General features: G+C 43.0%; 1 protein-coding gene across 13 annotated transcripts in view; it reads left to right on the top strand.

Moving 5' to 3' along the window:
- Positions 1 to 18,570, top strand: part of PTPRT (protein tyrosine phosphatase, receptor type T) — a 443,814-nt gene that overhangs the window by 401,582 nt on the left and 23,662 nt on the right. For 12 of the 13 annotated variants that reach the window (XM_027693979.1, XM_027693977.1, XM_027693980.1 and 9 more), the window contains 4 exons: positions 2,803 to 2,990; positions 8,934 to 9,021; positions 16,661 to 16,737; positions 17,611 to 17,647. In XM_027693979.1, coding sequence (XP_027549780.1) covers positions 2,803 to 2,990; positions 8,934 to 9,021; positions 16,661 to 16,737; positions 17,611 to 17,647 — 390 coding nt within the window. The remainder of the gene's footprint in view (positions 1 to 2,802; positions 2,991 to 8,933; positions 9,022 to 16,660; positions 16,738 to 17,610; positions 17,648 to 18,570) is intronic. The other variant, XM_027693975.1, reaches the window with a different exon arrangement.

The following is an 18,570-nucleotide window of genomic DNA, read 5'->3' as shown; positions in this document are numbered from 1 at the left end:
TGGAGGTCTGGAGGAGGTGATGATCTTGTTTCAGCTGTGTGTCACAGGGCTGAGAGTAGGATGACCCAGACTGTGGGATGCTTTTCTTTAAGCAGAAACACATGGCACACAAAAGGTGTGATGCCATGGACCACACTCGACATTCTTCCCTGTGAGGGTGGGGAGGCCCTGGCACAGGTTGCCCAGAGAAGTTGTGGCTGCCCCATCCCTGGAAGCGTTCAAGGATGGGGCTTGGAGTGACCTGGTCTAGTGGAGGTATCCCTGCCCGTGGAAGGGGGGATGGAACAAGATGATCTTTAAGGTCCCTTCCAACTCAAATCATTCTGTGACTCTCTGGCAATGCTGCAAGAGTTGTTCCTACAATCAGTGGGGTTTGTACCAATTTTTATCTCACTGACCAAAGAGACCAGTTGTCACTGTAGACTCAAAGGCCAGAGACAGACCCCTCTTTGCTTCTGAGCACCTTCTTCCTGTTCCAGACCCGTAACACGAGCACCTACTTTGAGAGAATTTATTCTGGAAGGGAGGGGGCACAGCTTTCCTGGCTCTCACATCTCCCTGTGATACATCTCTTTGAGAAGAGAGCCAAGTACAGCAGAATTAAAGGAACTGATGAAGAGAGAAATCAGTAATTGCCTGCAAAGGAGTTGGCTGATCTGAGCTGCATTTTACAGGTGGCCTGTGCTCTGCTGTGCCCTCCCTGTATTTGCTCCAGAACCACACATTAGTTTTAAGGCTCCCTCTCGAATAGGGATCTCATAATGTTTTTTAATTGGGGCTGATAAAATTGTGGCATTACTTGCAGGTTCCTGAGAGAAGCCAATTGTGAGATTGGGTTTGTATTAAACCTAATGATGGAAAATTAAGCATAGTACGTCTGTCGGAAATGGTCCGCGATAAAAATCTTCTCCTTCCCATTACAGGAGGTTAATAGGGAATAGGGGAGGAAAGATGCATTGGGAAAGCGAATCCAACTAGGGGAATTAATAGGCCTTGAAATTCCCTCTGCTCAGAGTTCTCACACTGTCATTAGTCAGAGCATTAGGGATGATTATACAAATGCTTTGGATGTTACTCTCCCTTAAATCCCAAATTTATTCACATTTTGTATGTGAGGGTTGCTTCGCTTGAGCCATAGCCCTGTAAATCTCCGAGTGTCCTGGGAATGTGACTGTGTTGATGAGAACCTGGGACCTAGAAATCCTTAAATTCAGGAGTCTCATCTTCAGAGCAGATGATCACTGTGCTAATTTATTTCAGAAGAGCAGGATGTGATAATTCACCCACCAGATGTTTTTATCTCACTGGTGATCAAGCAGCAGTGTCCACTGCTGGCATTCCTGTCTCCTCCTCACAGTCCTCCAGCTTCCAAACACAGCATATCCCTGTCTTCATATCTTCCCCCTAATCTAACAGTAAACCAGCTAAAGTGTTATTTGTCATGTTTTGTCATGTCACTGGCTCACCAGCTGCCAAGGAGGCAGAGGGATCCCTCACCTCTCTGCTCCTGCCCACCTTCGCAGGAGGGGCACGGGGAGCCCTGACTGCCTCTGATCCAACCCCACAGTGCTTCCTCAAGCAGAGCAATGTTTACAGTAGCATTCTGACCATATTTCTGCCTCACAAAAACCACCCTGAAATTGCAATTTGATTTATTTATTCTTTATCCCTTCAAAGACACGGCTGCAGTGTTGCTGACAAGGGGGGTGTTTCAGCTCGTTGTCAGTGAACAAGCCCCGTGTGTGCCAGCTTAAGGGGAGTTTGTGCCAGCTTAAGGGGAGTTTATCAACAATCCGAGGGAGGGAGGTTTTTTGTTTGCTAAAGCTTGGCTTTGGGTAAGACCAGAAAGAATTGTGTGTGTGGAAGGACCTGAGCATCTCAGATCCCTGTAATCACAGGAAAAACCAATGGTATATTTGGCCAACTATTTAAATTTGGTCAACTCTGGTAGATAAGAAACTGAATTTTTCATTTAATCTGAGTTCCTGTTGTTAAAAGTTGTTGCAGTCAGTTGTTTGGTAATTGAAGTTATTATTTAAATTCTTTTATATTAGTTCACTGGGAATATCTTGTTGGGTACACAGTTTTGCTGGAGATATGAGGTTGCAATTCCATCTGCACAGTGATAGATTTCTTTCAATCCATTTCTTTCAAAAAAACACCCTTTTCCTATTAAGTTTACACATCTGAAATTTAAATTTCTGCATGCAGGATAACTGCATTTTTACGCTGCTTTATTATTTCTGATGATATTCCATCTTTGTAATTGACATATAAAATTTTAGGCCTGAACCAGCGGAGCAGTTTAATTTACCTCCAGTGTCCCATGTGGCTTATTTGAAATGCTAATAATTTGTGTGCTGTTCACTTGGGCCCCTTTCAGTTATCTCATGCTGTACACCCCAAATGCTGCTTGAATCTCTTGCTCATCTGTATGTATCTCTCAGCTGTGTGCTTTGCAGGTTTGTGAAGACAGGTATGTAATTTTGTTGGAGTTCTGGGGAGCTCAGCCTTATGCTGTATCCTCAGCAGCCTGGCTGGCTGTTCACTCTGTTCCCATCTCTTTGAGTTTGTCTCCTTGACACAAGGAATTACTCCAGTGTGATTTAGTTTCCAGGCAGCTGAAGGCTGTTTGTTTCTTACTTATTTATGTACTTATATAGTGTGTGTTTCTTACTTATTTCTTTGCTTCCTTTCGCCTGCCCCGACCTACGGGGTGATGGAGAAACAGGTAAAACAGAGAATGAGCCTGGAAATACCAGAGTGGTGAAAGGTTGCTTTGCCTCCCTGTGTTTCCAACAGACAGCAGCCATGGAGAGATGCCCCAGCCCACGCTGACCATCCAGACCCACCCGTACCGCAGCTGCGAGCCTGTGGAGATGTCCTACCCCCGGGGGCAGTTCCAGCCTGCCATCCGAGTGGCAGACCTGCTGCAGCACATCACCCAGATGAAGAGGGGACAGGGCTATGGCTTTAAAGAGGAGTATGAGGTAAGAGGAACCTTCACTCACTTGTAGTAGAGGAGTGTAAGGGTAGAAGACCCTTCTGAAAGATTTATCGTGAGATCAGGGCTTATTTCGCTTAGGGAGACTTTCCTGCCTGGAAGAGGCATCTTTCCTAGAGACAGTTTTGGGTGTTTTTTCCTCCTGCATTCCAGAGAAATTTTCCCTAGTATGAGAAAAAGGTAGGTCCTTGCAGAGATGTTTGAAGGTCCCCACAGAGGGGGGCCAGGGATGATAAAAGCCCTGAGAAGAACAGGGGGGGTGTCTTTGCCCAGGCCCTGTGTTTGACAAGCCATGAAGGTGAATGTTCTTTAAGTCCAGTGTTCTTGACCTTGGAAATAAATTTTCCTACAGTCTTTCCACTGCCTGGCATTTTGGGGGTACCTGTGTGTTGTCTTTCTTCACAAGAAGTTGCACTCATGAGGGATAGAACCTTGGAAGGCAGGATAACTGTGTTTTAAAAGCTTCTTTTCCTTAATTCACCCTCTTAATCCTTTCCTTTCTTATTTTGGTTTATGAGGGCAGGATTTTACAGCACTGTCAGCCTTTGGTGGCCCTCAGGTACCAAGAGAAGGTGTTTATTACAGCAGTAAGTTGGTGACATTTTGCTCATCCCATAGCAGGTGCCCTCTCTCCCATAAAGAGCAGACAGTAAATATTTAACAGGTGCTGAACTCAATGCAGGTCGTGGAGTCCCACAGTCCCTTCCTTACTGATCTGCTTTCCTTGGGTAGTGTAAACCAAGCTGTAAGAAAAGGAAGGGGTTTTGCTTGAGCTTTTGGGGGAGCTCCAAATACTCCCTCACCATTGATCAAGTTTAATCACAGTGCCATGACCTGCATGCAGAGTTGTAAAGTCAAAGGCAGGAATTTGTGCAGCTTAAATGGAGGTGGAATTTTCCAGTATGCTCAAACCTCTGGCTCAGAGTACACTTCCAAATCTGTGTGAGGAGAGGAGCAAAAGGTAAGCTGGAAAAATGAAAGCAGTCCTCTTCCCCTCCATATCTTCACCCCAAAGCTGGAATGACCAGGAATATAATCCAAATATAATCCAAATGACCAGAAAACACAACACTGGGGAGGAGTTGGAAAAGGAATATACATTTCAAGCAGAGCAAACAGAGGAGGGAAATAGCATCAAACATATGTGAGGCTCAGCTCTAGCAAGGGATAATTATAATGAATGTAGTAAGCTTGTGGGAAGGCAATAAGCAATTAATATGCACAGTGGCATTAAAACTACTTAAAAATAACATAACAGCTGTGAAAAATAAGTTACTTAATGAAAACAGCTCACTTTTGCACCCTGCAAGTGAGAGTCCATGGGGTTTGTACCCTCAGTGCTGGGCTTTGCTCTAATTGAGAGGGAGTCTTTTCCTGGTTGTCACCAGGAGCATTTTGTTTAATCAGATAGAATCAAAGACTGTCTCATAGCAAACGTTTCTGGAAACTGTATGTTAACCAGGTCTACTGACTCTTGCCCCATAATCAAGCGTGCTAATTAAACTATCAATATAAAGAGCTGTGTTTAATATTGAGAAAGGGTAATAACTCCCTTAGGAGATTTGCTGAGCCCCCCCTCGGCCTCCATTTCCATGAGCAGTACCCAAAACTCCATTCAGCCCAATTACAGACGCCCTGAGATCTAGTTCTTGATGCTCAAGAAGAAAACAGGTGCTGGCATATATGTAATTTTCTGGCACCGGCACGGGTAATTATCAAAATAGCACATTAGCATGAAAAATGTCAATGCAACTTTCAGCTCCGCGAGTTGTGCCTTTCCCAGAAAGTGCCATCTACAGACGTGTATAATGACGGTGACATTCCATGGATTTGCATAATTCCTTTCTTTAGGAGGAGTAGCCCGGAGACTGCCTCGAGCTCACAAATCCCCTGGGCTGTCCCACCCTTCAATCGGCGCTAATTGCCCGCGGTTAAAGGCGTTTTCCAGGCTGGAATTGGGGCTTTGGAGCACGGGATGCAGGCAGCACTTCGGCTCCAAATAGCAGTGCCACAAAGGCGGGGAAGGATGTCAGGAAGCTCCAGGAAGGTGGGAGGTTTGAGCCTGGCTGAGAGTGGGGATCTGCAGGAGCACAAAGCTGCAAAATCGGCTCTGCAAAACGCTTTGCAGAACAGCTGATAAAATCTTAAAAAAGAATTTGATGTCTCTTTTTAAAACGTGTTTTCAGACACTAATATCAGTGTCGCCTCCAAATATGTTCTTTTTTTTTCTTCCAAGGAGCTGATTTTCTACTTACTTTGCAAATTGATAGCATAAATTGCAGCCTGTTTAGTGACATGTTACCAAATAATTTTACTCTCATGAAAAATCGCTTTGAAGGGAGCATATCAGTCACACATGACAATCTCTTATCTCTGTATATTCTCATCTCTGCTCGGTAACCTGGAAATTGCATTCCATGTTTGTTTGAAGGCTGCCTGCACCTCCATGTTGGGGCACAGGCAGCGGGTTTTACTGAGGGCATCCAGAAAAAAACCCATTTGTGGTGGCTCCACACCGAGCTGAGAAGCAGGATGTGATTGTGTAAGAGGTGTCAGTGCTGGTGTGAAGTGGATGATAACTGTGTGTGAACGTGGGAATCTGTCAGCACTCCCTGTGTGGGGGTTATTTTGGGCCTTCCTGTGCACCTGAGGGCAAGGTGTGACTCGGACCTTTTTTGGCTGCTGCTTCTGTTCAGCAGTGAAACAAGTAGAACAGAAGGGAAAAAAATCTTATCCGTGGCTCTGGGTGTAGATGGCACTATCTGGGATTAGGAATAGCCATAAACATTTAAACAGGACTCATTTAAATGTCTCCAGTTCCTTTTCCAGAACATATCAGCCCTGATTTGTTGTGAGCTGTGGGACTAGTCCCGTAGACTTACTGCAAGCACCAATTACTGGCTGAGGAGATAATAAGCTTAATTACCCAAACTCATTTTCCATTATGATTTAGGATGTCACTGAAGCACATTCTCCCGCTGCATTACTGAGATGGTTTAGCTATTTTGGATTTTGTGGCTCCTTCCTCAAGCACCATAGTATTGAAATTCTTCAGCTTATGGAAGTCACCTCTGGGGTTTAACCCTTGTTCTTCCTGTGGTTGAAAGAACAGATCCAGTGGTCCAGGTTATGATGTAACACTGCAAAATGAATGGCTGAAATACTTCTTTTCAGGTTATTTTTTTTTTAGCCAGAGCATTTTTTAATTCTGGCTCTCAGCAGAGTTGTGGGAACAGTTTTTTCCACCACTGTTGAGAAGAGAGTGACTGCAGGGAGAGGGCCAGGGCTCCCTGGCACAATTTGGGATGAACAGGGAGGCTTTTAACTGATGTTGTTGCCTTTGGCACCAATACTGCAGCATTGAGGTAGATCAGTGCAGATGAAGGATTCAAATTTTCGTGCTTAAATTAAAAACAAACAGCAGACTAACTAAATGCATCCATTGGAAATTTAAATTGGCTTGCAGTAAGCCTCTATTTAATGGGAACACTTCAGTCATGTTTGGGCCGTGGTGCTTAGGAAGCTTGATTGAGATGAATCTGACTTTGAGAGATCTATCCTTGTAATTTGAGCTAAAATTTAGATCAATTTATAGTTTAAAAAGCTTCACTGTAACCTAAATTCCACTGGTGGGAAGATATTTCAGTATAAATTTCACAAAACTTCTCTAAAAGGAGTTTAGAAAGTTTTAGAAGTAGAAAAAGCCTAAAAATCAAGTATAGTTTGTTGAACACTGAAATTCTGCTGTTACCAAGTCAAAGAAAGAAGGGGGAGCGTTTCCTGTGAAATATGGATTAACTACCAGTGCCTGAGTGATCTGTCCTGATTTAACATTGCTGATAATGCAGATAGAAACAGAATTAGTAACTCTTTTGCAGTTATGGAGGTAGTTATTGTACCAACAAAACCTGAAGGAGCAGAACATTAGGTGTGCTCCTCTTTTTGTGCATGCAACCTCATTATAATTGATATTTTTGTCTTTATTTCTAATGCAGTTTCAATTCTTGGTGCTGCATTTTTAGTGATCACATAGGAGAATTCTTTGGGCTGTACAACCAATGTACGTGGAGTTCATGTACCCCAGTTTGTTCATCTGATGTTTATAAAAGGTTTATAAGGTGCCCCCCACAAAGGTAGTTTGTGTTGCTCACACAGCTCCCTCCCTTTGGGGCTGGGCAGTTCTGTGGGAAGTAGAGATTTCTGTTGGATTGAACGAGATGAAAATTCCTGGACTCTTAAATCTTTGGAGGCTCTATCAGCAAATATAAAAACATCAATTTCAGCGGAGAATTTCATGTTCAAATCTCATGAAAGGATATGGTTTGTTGAAAAGAGATTTATTGGGCCTGAATGTGTTTTCTCTGGACAAGACAGCTCAGTCCACATGGAAGTCATGGGAAAGGGTTTGCTTTTATTTCTTTTATTTCTTTTCCTTTTCAGATCAAGCTCTAATTAGGTGCCTCATGCCTGTTGCCATTCTCTGGTCAACCTGCTGTAATTTGATATTGGTGGAAAAATAAGGCACCTTTTTCTTATGTCTTTGAAGATAAAAATGAGCCTTCCTCACCTCTCTTCTTTTACTGGGGGATGTTTTTGTTGTGTGTGGGTTTGTTGGTCGGGTGTTTTTCCTCGGGAGAGGAGCTGCTATTTGGAAACAACTGTCTGCAAAGGAAATCTATGTGTGATCAAAGCCCTCCCCAATTACAGAGTTATTACTCTTTCTCCTGGGTTTTTGAATGGGAACTGGCTGTCCCTGTGTTTGTCAGCAGTGCTCCTGGCAGTGCTGCAGTGCCTGACATTTGCTGTCCTGGATCCCTTTGGGGGACATTCACAGCGATCTGCTCTGCCAGGGGTTTGCTCATATTAAGTTTAATTGTAATGTCAGTGTTGTAGATCCTAATTGTGTCTCTCTGCTATTGCATTCAGGCACATAATAGACCTGGATGGCTTGTGAAGATGAATATAAATTCATTTCCTAGCACAGCTGCTAGCTGAGGCAGATATGATTTTACGATGATTGGGGTATAAAACCCCCGTAATTCCCCGGGGAGCAGAAATAATACAATTCATAATGTTGTTTTTGGTGATGTAGAATCATGTTAGGGAGTACATCTTGGAGGAGGCTGAACTATTGAGGCAGTTCAGGGGGAGTTGTTCTTCTCACCCAGGACCATCTTCCAGCCACCATCCCGTGCCAACTGGTGCTTTCCAGGCTCTGCCTTAAATTCCTCCCTGGACATGTCTCAAGGGGGAAGTGGCTCATTCCAGTGTGTTCAGAGCAGTTGTAGGGCCAAGCTGTAGGTAGGGTAGCACTGAGTGCTGCCAGTGTCCCTATCCTCATCCTTCCTCAACTGAAAGAGCAGATTTTAGGGAAATGGCTGTTTATTTTCATACTTCATGGGTGTGCTTCACCTCCTTTTGCCCCTCTTCCTTACACATGATCTAAAACCCCGAGCTGCTTTATTTTTCCTCAGAGCAAACCAGCCAGTGGATTGTATTGCATCACCCATTATTAACACAGAAATTGGTGAAACCACTGTATCTATTTTCAACTCCAATATGAAGGGCTGAGCTCTGCGTTTCAGCCCTCTGGGTTTCCTCAGAGGTGTACTTAGGTGAGATCTCCACGAGCCTTGTTCTACAGGGGAAAATGAGGTTAACCTGTGGCTGTGCAGCCAGAAACAAATTCCCCTGATCCTTTTAGATGAGAAGTAGCAGGAGGAAAACTGTTCTTGGCTGGCAGAAGCCAAGAGATGCAAACTGTCTGCACATTTGGCATTAGTGGAGACACCCTTTCCTCAAAGAGCCTTTTGCTTGGTCAGCTGCTGAATTATTCAGTGCCTTTATTTTTGTCCTGCTAAGGCCTCTTCACCCACCTGAAGGCATTGGGCAGCTCTTTATAAACAGCCCCCTGTTGTTTGTTTTGCAGGCACTCCCCGAGGGGCAAACGGCGTCCTGGGACACGGCCAAGGAGGATGAAAACCGCAATAAGAACAGATACGGGAACATAATCTCCTGTAGGTGTAAATTCACATTAAACTGAGCTGCCTGCGAGATTTTATGTGCATGCTGTGGGAAGGAGTGTGTTTGAGGAGCTCACTGCAGTCTGGTTTACAGTGCTGAGCATTCAGGAGTTCAGTCCATTTGTTGCAGGCTAACATGTTTGAGTTTGTTTTATGGGGGTTTTTATAATTATTTTACGTAACATCATTGCATGGCTTTGTGGGGGTTTTACCCATCTTATATCAGCCTTGCTTTGTGCTTCATGTTTGTAATTTAAGGGCTAAATGCTTTTGTGAGATTTTCACATTATGTGATGATGCCCATTTTCTGTCCATTTTTACTTCATATCCCAGAGCTTTCAGTGCCACACAAGGGAGCACAAAAGGAGCTGCAGGTAGATCAGATTTTTAAATGTGTCTCAGAGATCAGATTTTCTCCCTCCTTGTGGTCAGGAACCAGTGGAGCAGTCGCTGCTTGTCCCCAGAGAGCTGGTTTGATGGGTGGGACAAGCTCAGCTTCTGCCTCAGAATCACAATAAGGCAGCTGAAAATGCACTGAAACCTCTTAGTTTACTTTTTTCAGTGATCAGTTATCATTGATGTTATTGGAATATTGATTCATTGCAGAGACACAGGGCAGGGAAGGACTCCATAAAGCCACTTGGGTCAGCTTTATTCTCCAAGGCGGGATTAGATTCATCTCTCTTATTTTTATCTGATATTTCTGAAGCTTCTTCCAAAGTTGATCTCCAAGGCTGAGCTTTCCACAGGCTCTCCAGGCAGCTCATCCCAGTGTTTCATTATTCCTTATGACTGCAGGGAGGAGGTGTGAAAAGTAATTCTTTTCAAGGGCTGCTGAGCAGCATCAAGTTGGAGAAGCCAAGCCTGAGACCATCAGAACAAGAAATAAGAATATAAATGAATGTGCTATAGATTTTCATGACTGGATAAATCTATAGAATACTATAAAAGCAAAATTAAGTCATGCTGAGGGATATATTTTGCACTGCATTTTTTTCTTGGGTTAAATATATATTTCCTGTAGAACAAATAGACTTTACCAAAGATTTAAAAAAAAAAAAAAGCAAAAAACCAAACTAAACCTAGATTGCAAAGAAAGATTATCTCCTTTCTTTTAAGACTTGAAAGAAATCATTCATGTGGCACTTTGGGGGGAACTGGCATAGAACAGCTCAGTTCAGAGCCCCTGTGGCGAAGATGAAGAAATCTGGAAATGAAGATCAGAATTTTATGAGCCCTGATCTGATCCCACTTCTGCTGTTGGCTTTGCACTGGTTGTGGCAGGTCACCAAGGCCATCAGTTTTTTGGCTCTGTGTGGAAAATGGAAGTGACAGTACTGGAGTATTACAATTAGCATGAAAATTGTCTCCCTTAACTTCAGCTGCCTGAAAGCTCCACCTTGCTGGGCAAAGAGAGACACTTCCAGCCAGAGGCTCAATTTACCTGTCTGTACAATTAACTGAGATGAAATGAGTCTAAGACAGATGAAACATCCAGCTGTAAACACTGGATTGAAGGTGGAAGTGCCATCGTGTGATATAAGGAAGGAAATGTGAAAAACTTTGTGTGATTCTGAGGGAGCACTTGGCATAGTTTAAAAGTGGAGGTGAAAAGAGGCCAGACCATGTGCAACAGCCACCATCCCATTTGGGTTGAAGGTGGTCACAAAGAAAACGTTGAACTCCAAGTGAAAAGTGAGAAGTTAGGAGGCAAAATCAAGGAAGATAAACGGGCTGTTATCTAAAGGGAAGGTGCTCACAGAGACAAATTGTTGTCTAACGAAGAGTGATGTGAGCCTTTTAGCTATAAATATAAATACAGGAGCAGAGCAGATAGGAGGTGATGAACCTGAATAAGGGAATGCAAAATGTAATCAGAGCTAAGGAAGAAGTGTCTGCACAGGATAAAATGTCAGAAAAGAAGCTCAAGTGGGAAGGGTTGTTGGGAAAGATTTCAGAATGGGGTTTAGAGGGTGGAAAGGCACAGATAAGGAAAGCAAAGTGAAAGAGGAAGGATGCAGACAAGTTGAAGGTGAATAACAAAGCTGAGTGGGTTTTCTCCACTTCCAATATCAGAACAAAGAGTTTGAGGAGGAGACAACAGCTCTTCTAAAAGACAGCAAGGAGAATTTAGTAATGTGCAATAGTGATAAAATGGAGTGAAGTCCTTGATTCTATTGAGGAGGCCTGGGAGGACGAAGGGAGGATGCCTAAGGAAGGAGCATAACATCCATCAGTTTGTAAAACCACTGGGAAATTACAGCAGTGTTGCTGGCTGAGCCAGACCCTGCTGATGGGCAACATGGGGCAATTTCCCTGAGTAAAGGCAGTGACAGGATCCAGAGCAAAGGATCAAAAGCAGAGCTCAGAATAGCAGGAAAGGGTTTCCCCCCAGGCATGTCCTGCAAATGAATTGTGCTACATTGGGTACAAGCTGTGCAAAAGCCTGAGCAGAGGAGGGGGAACGTGGTAACACCGTGAGCTGCTTGGTTGTGCTAGAATTGTAATGGCTGGAGAAACTCAGAGCAGGCACTGGTTGCTCCTGCCAGTTGATTTGGTAGAAGGCTGCAGATAGCAATTAACATTATTTATTTAACCACCGTTGCTGTTTTATCACTCCTGGAACAAGGTATCCCCTGCCTTTTGGAGAGTGAACTGAAAAGCCAGGTTTTGATCTAACTTCTGTAACTGCTTCAGAGACTTGTGTTAAAATGGGGGTTTGTAAGCCCTTGCAATAAGTAGCACTGCTCAGTGAATCACAGCAGATTAGATCTTGTCTTTCTGGCCTTCTGGGTAATAGCACAGTTACAGGACTGTTTTACTCGGCTCACTGCTCTCCCAGGGCTGGATTAACATCCTGCCTCTCTCTGAAAACCCCCATCGTGCTGTCAGCCCCAACACCTGCTCTTCTTCATTTGCAAACCAATCTCGGAGCTAATCTGCTCATGGAGAGGAGAGGCAAGAGAACTCTTAAACTCTACCAGGCTTTAAATCCCAGATTTTCAGAGTTCCCTTCCACAGCAGCGGTATGTTTTTGGAAAAGTATAAAAGCTGAGCAGTGGATCTGGGGTCTGTATGACCACAGAAATCCACTGTGGATGGTGGGAAGATGCACTGCAATGGCCCAGATTTACCATGCTGGAGGAAGCTGCCCTGCTCAAACCTTTTATTACATCAACTGAGTCCACGAAATTTGCTCCTGCACTCGGGTATAAAAGCTGTAAAACAAAGACAGCTGTGGAGATGCAAAGTTTGTCTTTAGGGGGCAAGGGTAGGCTGTGTATCTATCTGTATGCTGAAGCAAAATGATTTAAATCTCTAGGCTCTAGGGCCTAGATATTGAGACCTTCAAAGAGCATCAGAAAGTGGTTATTAGTGGAGGGATGTTGAGCTGAATCTATTCCATAGAAGAGAAAATACTCGGAAGCTGTACGGGACCTTTGGTACTATTTTATTTCTCCCCATCTTGTTCTGATTTAGAGCCATTACATTATAGGGGAGTAAAAAACTCTCAGATGACAGCTGAGGATGCAAAGACATAGGATTGTGTTTTGCTTCAGCTTATAGGAGAGCGCATCCTGTCCCTTTTTTTTCCCCACTGAGCCACCCTGGGTTTAAAGTCTTGTGGTGTTCCACTAAAAACTATGGAGTTGATGACAAAAGACAGTAGAGAAATTTGCTGTATTTCCTTCATGCTCTGACTGCCATATGCTTTGGGCTGGAAGGCTGTGAATTAATCAGAGTATTTTGTGATGGAAGAGATGAACAAGAGAGAGATTAAAGGAGCTTTCAGCAGGCATGCAGATGCAGTGCATCTGAAACCCTACATAGAATCACAGCATGGTTTGTGTTGGCAGGGAACCTAAAAGTTCATCTCATTCCACCCCCTGCCACAGGCAGGGACACCTTCCACTAGCCCAGGTTGCTCCAAGCCCCGTCCAACCTGGCCTTGGACACTTCCAGGGATGGGGCAGCCACAGCTTCTCTGGACAACCCGTGCCAGGGCCTCACATGTCAGCACTGGATTTAGAACAGAAATCTTTCATCTTCCAAGCATTTTTATTCCTGGTTTCTCCTGCAGTGCCTAAACTCTTGCATGTCTGTGCAATGTCCGTGGGTTATGACCCTGAGAGGATGGGATTTATCCCACAGCTCTCCAGGCACAGTCTGGGATCAGTGGGGGGAAAAAGGGGAGGACAGAATGTCCTTGAGAGGGCAAATCATCCTTTTGTAGCAGAACTGGGTTGAGTCATTTCAAAAGACGTCTGGATTTCTCCCTTGACTGTGGGGAACCTTGACAGCCAATTTAGACAAGCTGAGTAATATTTAGATGGCGAAAGTTGTGTGAGATTAATCCAGTGCTGGTGTCAAAATGAGATGGGGAGAAATTGCCATGATATTTCAAACGATCACTAATGGGAATTTTGACAGAAGTTTAAAATGGTGACAATTTTGTGCTAAAATGGGATCACAGTGCTTTTCACTGAAATTCTTGTCATTTTTGAAATCTGTTTTAAGACCAATTTTCAGTCAAAGTACTCTTCATATAAATTTAGAGTTCTGCTAACTTGCATACAGACTATAGTAAACAGGGAGAAATAAAATTATTTATATGTTTGTTAAAGCCTATTTCCATTTTCTGTGGTTCCTGAATGCAATTTTTTTTTCTGTTTCTCCCTCCATTTTTAAAGTTTCTTAGAGTCCATTTGTAGCACTTGGGGATATGATGTCTGATAAATTTAATTAAGAGTTGAGTGAACCTTTCATTTCAGTGTGACAAATTCGTGGTCACCTTGTCCAGTGAATAAAGTGCAGAATCAGAAATAAGTTTTAACCATTGGGAGAAGATATAATGAAGACATTTGTTGTTCTTTAAAAAGGCCTTTAAAGTCTGTAGGCAAAAACCCCTAAGATTTTTACTGCTAAGAGCATGATAATTTGCTTTAAAAAAAAAAAAAAGAAGCCAAGTTCCAAAGTTTTTTGTGGAAAGAAGAGATTTACAAGGTAAGTTATTTTATGAAGTTTTATCCAGACTCTGCTCCTAAACTTCTGAACAAGGTTAAAGACACCATTAAGATATCATTAATATTTTGTGTGCTTAGCATATACACAGGTTTTTTTTTTTCTGCTGCACTGTTCTCACTTGTAAGAGCAATAAATCTCCCTCAGGAACTAATCTCATTTTTGTAAAATATGCAATGAAATATTTTGAATTCTGTCCTCCCAAAGCAAAGTATTTCTCATTTGGTCCCAAAATGTGATTGGACCTGGATGTCTCCTTTTTTTTTTTTTTGATAAATAACATTAATTTTCAATGATCATTTCTTCATCCTTTATGGGTTTTCCCTTATTTGGCTTAAAAAACCCCCAAACCAACAACACTTTTTTGTGCCTGTGGAGCTTCTTTTCTTTATCCATAATTATCTGTAATTGTCTGAAGTGCCTAAAGCTTCTCAATCTCCTTCTCAGGTCTTCTCCACTCAGCTCCCTCCAGAGATATCCATCCTGCCTGGTTTAAGTTTCTGTCTAAAGAGTGGCTCAAAGAGCTGAAACTTAATTTTGGAGTTTGTCTCTGTTAGATGAAGAGAGGCAGGTCCTTCCTCGAGGGTTATTCGGAGCACTTGAGCTACACCCGGTGCACAGACATTGTCCTGGTCCCACTTTAAAAAATCAACCTGAGATTCTTTTCACTTGTCATGAGGGGCATTTTTGGTCTCATTTTCAGTTGCAGTAAGCTGACACTTCCATAACGTTGTTCTCTTGTGGCATTGAGTCAGTAAATGTTTCCCCTCCCAACCATCACCTCCAGGGTTTGTTTTCCTTTGCTGTTGTTCCCTGAGACTCTCAACAAGCTCCGTTTGCTGCCCTGAATTGCAAGTGGGAAATTGTCTGCAGGAGTTTTTCTGTATTTCATCCAGATGTCCAGTTTAATCAGCTCTTTGTCTGTCTTTGTGAATTGCTCTAAGTATAAATTCTTTTGTTGTCTGTCTGAGCACATGATTTACTGCAGCTCCTCGTGCAGTTGCCTTGAGCGCAGGTAATTGGGAACATCAACACTCTGAGAAATGTACCCACTTCCCCGTGTCTACAAAGGTTATATTTATTAATACAAATATAACAGAGCTTCTGATGGATTCACCTGCATAACCTTCTCCAAATGCAAATGTGGGATTTCATAAACACAGCAACGAGGTGTGTAAATCTCGCCCAAAGAATGAACAGAGTAGGACCATTCCTTTACAGAACCGAATGAATATTTAATATATATCCAAGCCTTGGGTTTCAGAGCTGCCCAAACATCTGTCTTCACAATTATTATCTGATTCTACATTTAATTAAGTCATGACCAAAACCCTTTTTGACTGAGTTGCTGCAGAATTACGCCTCGTATTTTTATGTTTCATTGCTGTGGTTCCTTTTAATTGAATGTAAATCATGCTTGGGCCTGTATTTTGCAAAGTGCTGCTGAAAATTAAAGCTTTACTGTCAGAGCTATGGTCTATATAGCTGGTAGGGAGGAAATAAACTTAATGGACTCGATATTATACTTCTTTTAAAAAATCATTTAGAAATGAGCACAGCATGGCCAGCAGTGACCCCTGTAACCCAGGAGCCTTTGCCAAGCAACTGGCCCTTAGATAGCAGTTCTGCAATTAATTCCATGCCAGTGCTGGGACTGCCAGAGCAAATCACATCAGCAGCCTGGCTCAGGAGTATCTCCTGTGACAGAGCCCAGCACCAGCTGTTCCAGAGAAAGATCAAACTATTCCCTTGGTGGAAAATCATGACATAATCTGCCCGCTGGGGTAGTTCCTTCCCGCGTCTGAACTGTGGAGCGTGCTGGGAGATGAAAAGATTGATCTCTGCTGTTTTATTGCCTTATCTAAAGTAACTTTGAACCTCCTCGAAGAGATGAACATTTCTAATTTTGTTGTTTTTTTCAGCACTGCCTTGATGCCATTTTGCCGCCGTGAGTTCTGGGGATTGCATAAAGGAACGTCGCTCTGATTTCCTTTCATATTTCCCCTCAGGTTTCTGGGTTGCCCCATTTCTTGTTTGCAGGGTTCCATTTGCCATTTTACCCTCCTTAATCTTCTATACCTCTGTTGTGACCTATTTATTTTTATCCTGATCCTGTCAGTTTTAGCTCTTGCCTCAGTTTCCGTAGATCAGACGAAGCCAGGGAGGTTGTAACTTCCGAGTGGGAAAATGGCTTTTGTAATGGAGATACACCCTGCAAAGATCTGTCCCAAGACTCCCAAACCAGGCAACATTTGGGACCTGTCTCAAATCTCCATAAGGATTATGGTGACAGCAGCAAATTTAATGAACACAAAGCATGACTTACTTAAGGATCCAAACACTACGTCTTAAACACAAAATAAAGGGCTTTTAGGAACAGGGATACATGTGATGTTTTTTATTATTGTAAATATTGAATTACCCAATTACCAGGCACATGGTGGGATTCTTGGGGTTGTCCTGTGCAGGGCCAGGAGCTGGACTTTGATGATCCTTCCAGCTTAGGACATTCTGTGTTTCTGTGATACCCATTTGCAGGAACCAGCACACAAACCACTCAGAAACTCCCGTTTATCGTTACTGTCACTTTTTTTTCCTTTCCTTCTTTCAGATGATCACTCAAGAGTGAGATTGCAGCTGCTGGATGGGGACCCTCACTCTGACTACATCAATGCCAATTACATCGATGTAAGGCTCCTGGACATCCCCACTGTGACAAACATTCCTGTGACAACTCTGCTCAGGAGTTTGGTGCCTCTGACACAGGGACAGGCTGTTGATCTGCTATGAGTGACAGCTGAACGTTACACAGACATCATGTTGTGACAGGGAGAAGGTTCTCAGTCTCCAGTTTATTTTGTCTGACCAATCTGGGCAGATGGAGATTTCCTGTGTTTGACAGATCCACCAACATAAGTGGAATGTGGGCTAAATGATGGATGCAGGAATCAGTGTCAGCCCCTCACAGTAGCATTAGTGAATATCTGAGATTTGCCAACTACTTACAAAGTTGTAGTGCAGAAGGCATGTAAATAGACTGGCTTTTTTTAGTGTTATAAAATAGCATTTGAAAACCAGCCTCCCTCTCACACCCAGTGATCAAATGAACATGCACTTCTTGTATGCAGCTCCTAAATCACAGGAACGTGAAATGTTTCAAATAGTTTCTTTAAGGGATAAAAAACACACTTAGGCAGCATTTTCACACAGAGGCAAATTCATACTTTTACTCTTTTTCAAACAAGAAGATGCAGTGTTTTGCCTGTCAGCTTTCAGAGTTACCCACAGGTTAATCACAGGACTTGCATTTCTTTGAGGAAATGCTTAAAAAATTCCCATTCCAATTTTCTCTTTGGCGTAATGAAAACTTATTATTCAGCCTGAGCAAGATACCCTCACTTAAAATCTCACAGGGAAACCTGGTTGCCCCCTTTTATTCATTCAATAACTGGTTATACACTGTCAGAGTGCAGCAGTTGGTACCTGGAGAGTATCAAATCCATGCAGTGCTTTCCCTGAGCTGTGATCTCACAGGAATTTATGTATTTTCTTTTTTTCCAGGGGTACCACCGGCCTCGCCATTACATTGCAACTCAAGGCAAGTTCAATCTTGTATGTCTAAACAATTGTAAAACCACTGCTGTTTTACATTGTTTGAGGAGCTATTTAGAGGGTGACATCACCTGTTTTGGGGGACTTAGGTCTATCCATGTTAGATTACAAACCTCCCTACTCCTGATCTTTACAGCAGGGGGCTGTTTTCCTGCATCACTGGCCCAACTCTTATGCCATGACCACTTCCTCTACTGTTATTTGTCCTCATTTTTGTGCATTCTTAACCCAAATGTGATGTTCACAGAAATGATTTTATTCCTAATTTCTGCTTTATGGGTTCATCGCTAGCTTGTCCCTGTTGAAAGAGTAAAGAAAGATATTAGAATAAAACTGGTATTTGAGGATGTATGGGGATAGGGAATGCAGGAAGGCAGAGAATGTGGAGGATGGAGTATGAGCAGTGTGTGTGAATTGAGTCAGTAGAAGGATCTCACCTCCAGTGTAGAAAAGAGGAAGGAAAGAAGGTCAGAGAGAGGCTCTAGGCTGGTAAACCTCTTGTCAGGACTGGCTGATTGGCTGTTGGAACCTGAAATTTTTCTGGGGAAACTTCAGAAAAGGGCTAATTTCTAAATGTTTCCTTCCTCCTTCATAATTAATCAATATAAAGTGTGAAATGGAAGAATTTTAGTGGTGCATCAGGTGCAAATTTCTATCCAGCCTCACTTACAGGTTCACTATGGGGTGCATCCATGTCTCATCACTTACACACAATTACTGGAACCATCTCCACTCTCTACAATCTCACCATCACCTCTGTTGCCACAGTGCTGGAACCTGAAATACCCACTTAAATACCCTTAAGTACCACTGTGAGAAAGGGTCTGAGCTCTTAGAGGGCTCCAGGCCATTCCTGTCTGTAACCCTGAATCACAGAGGGATGCTTTGAAAGGGAGAGCAGGATCCTGT

The sequence above is a fragment of the Neopelma chrysocephalum genome, unplaced genomic scaffold, assembly GCF_003984885.1.
Source record: "Neopelma chrysocephalum unplaced genomic scaffold, ASM398488v2 Primary Assembly neopelma1_94, whole genome shotgun sequence".
NCBI classification, from domain to species: Eukaryota; Metazoa; Chordata; class Aves; order Passeriformes; family Pipridae; genus Neopelma; species Neopelma chrysocephalum.
The sequence above is the reverse complement of the archived record's forward strand: the minus strand, read 5'-3'. Positions and strand labels throughout refer to the sequence as shown.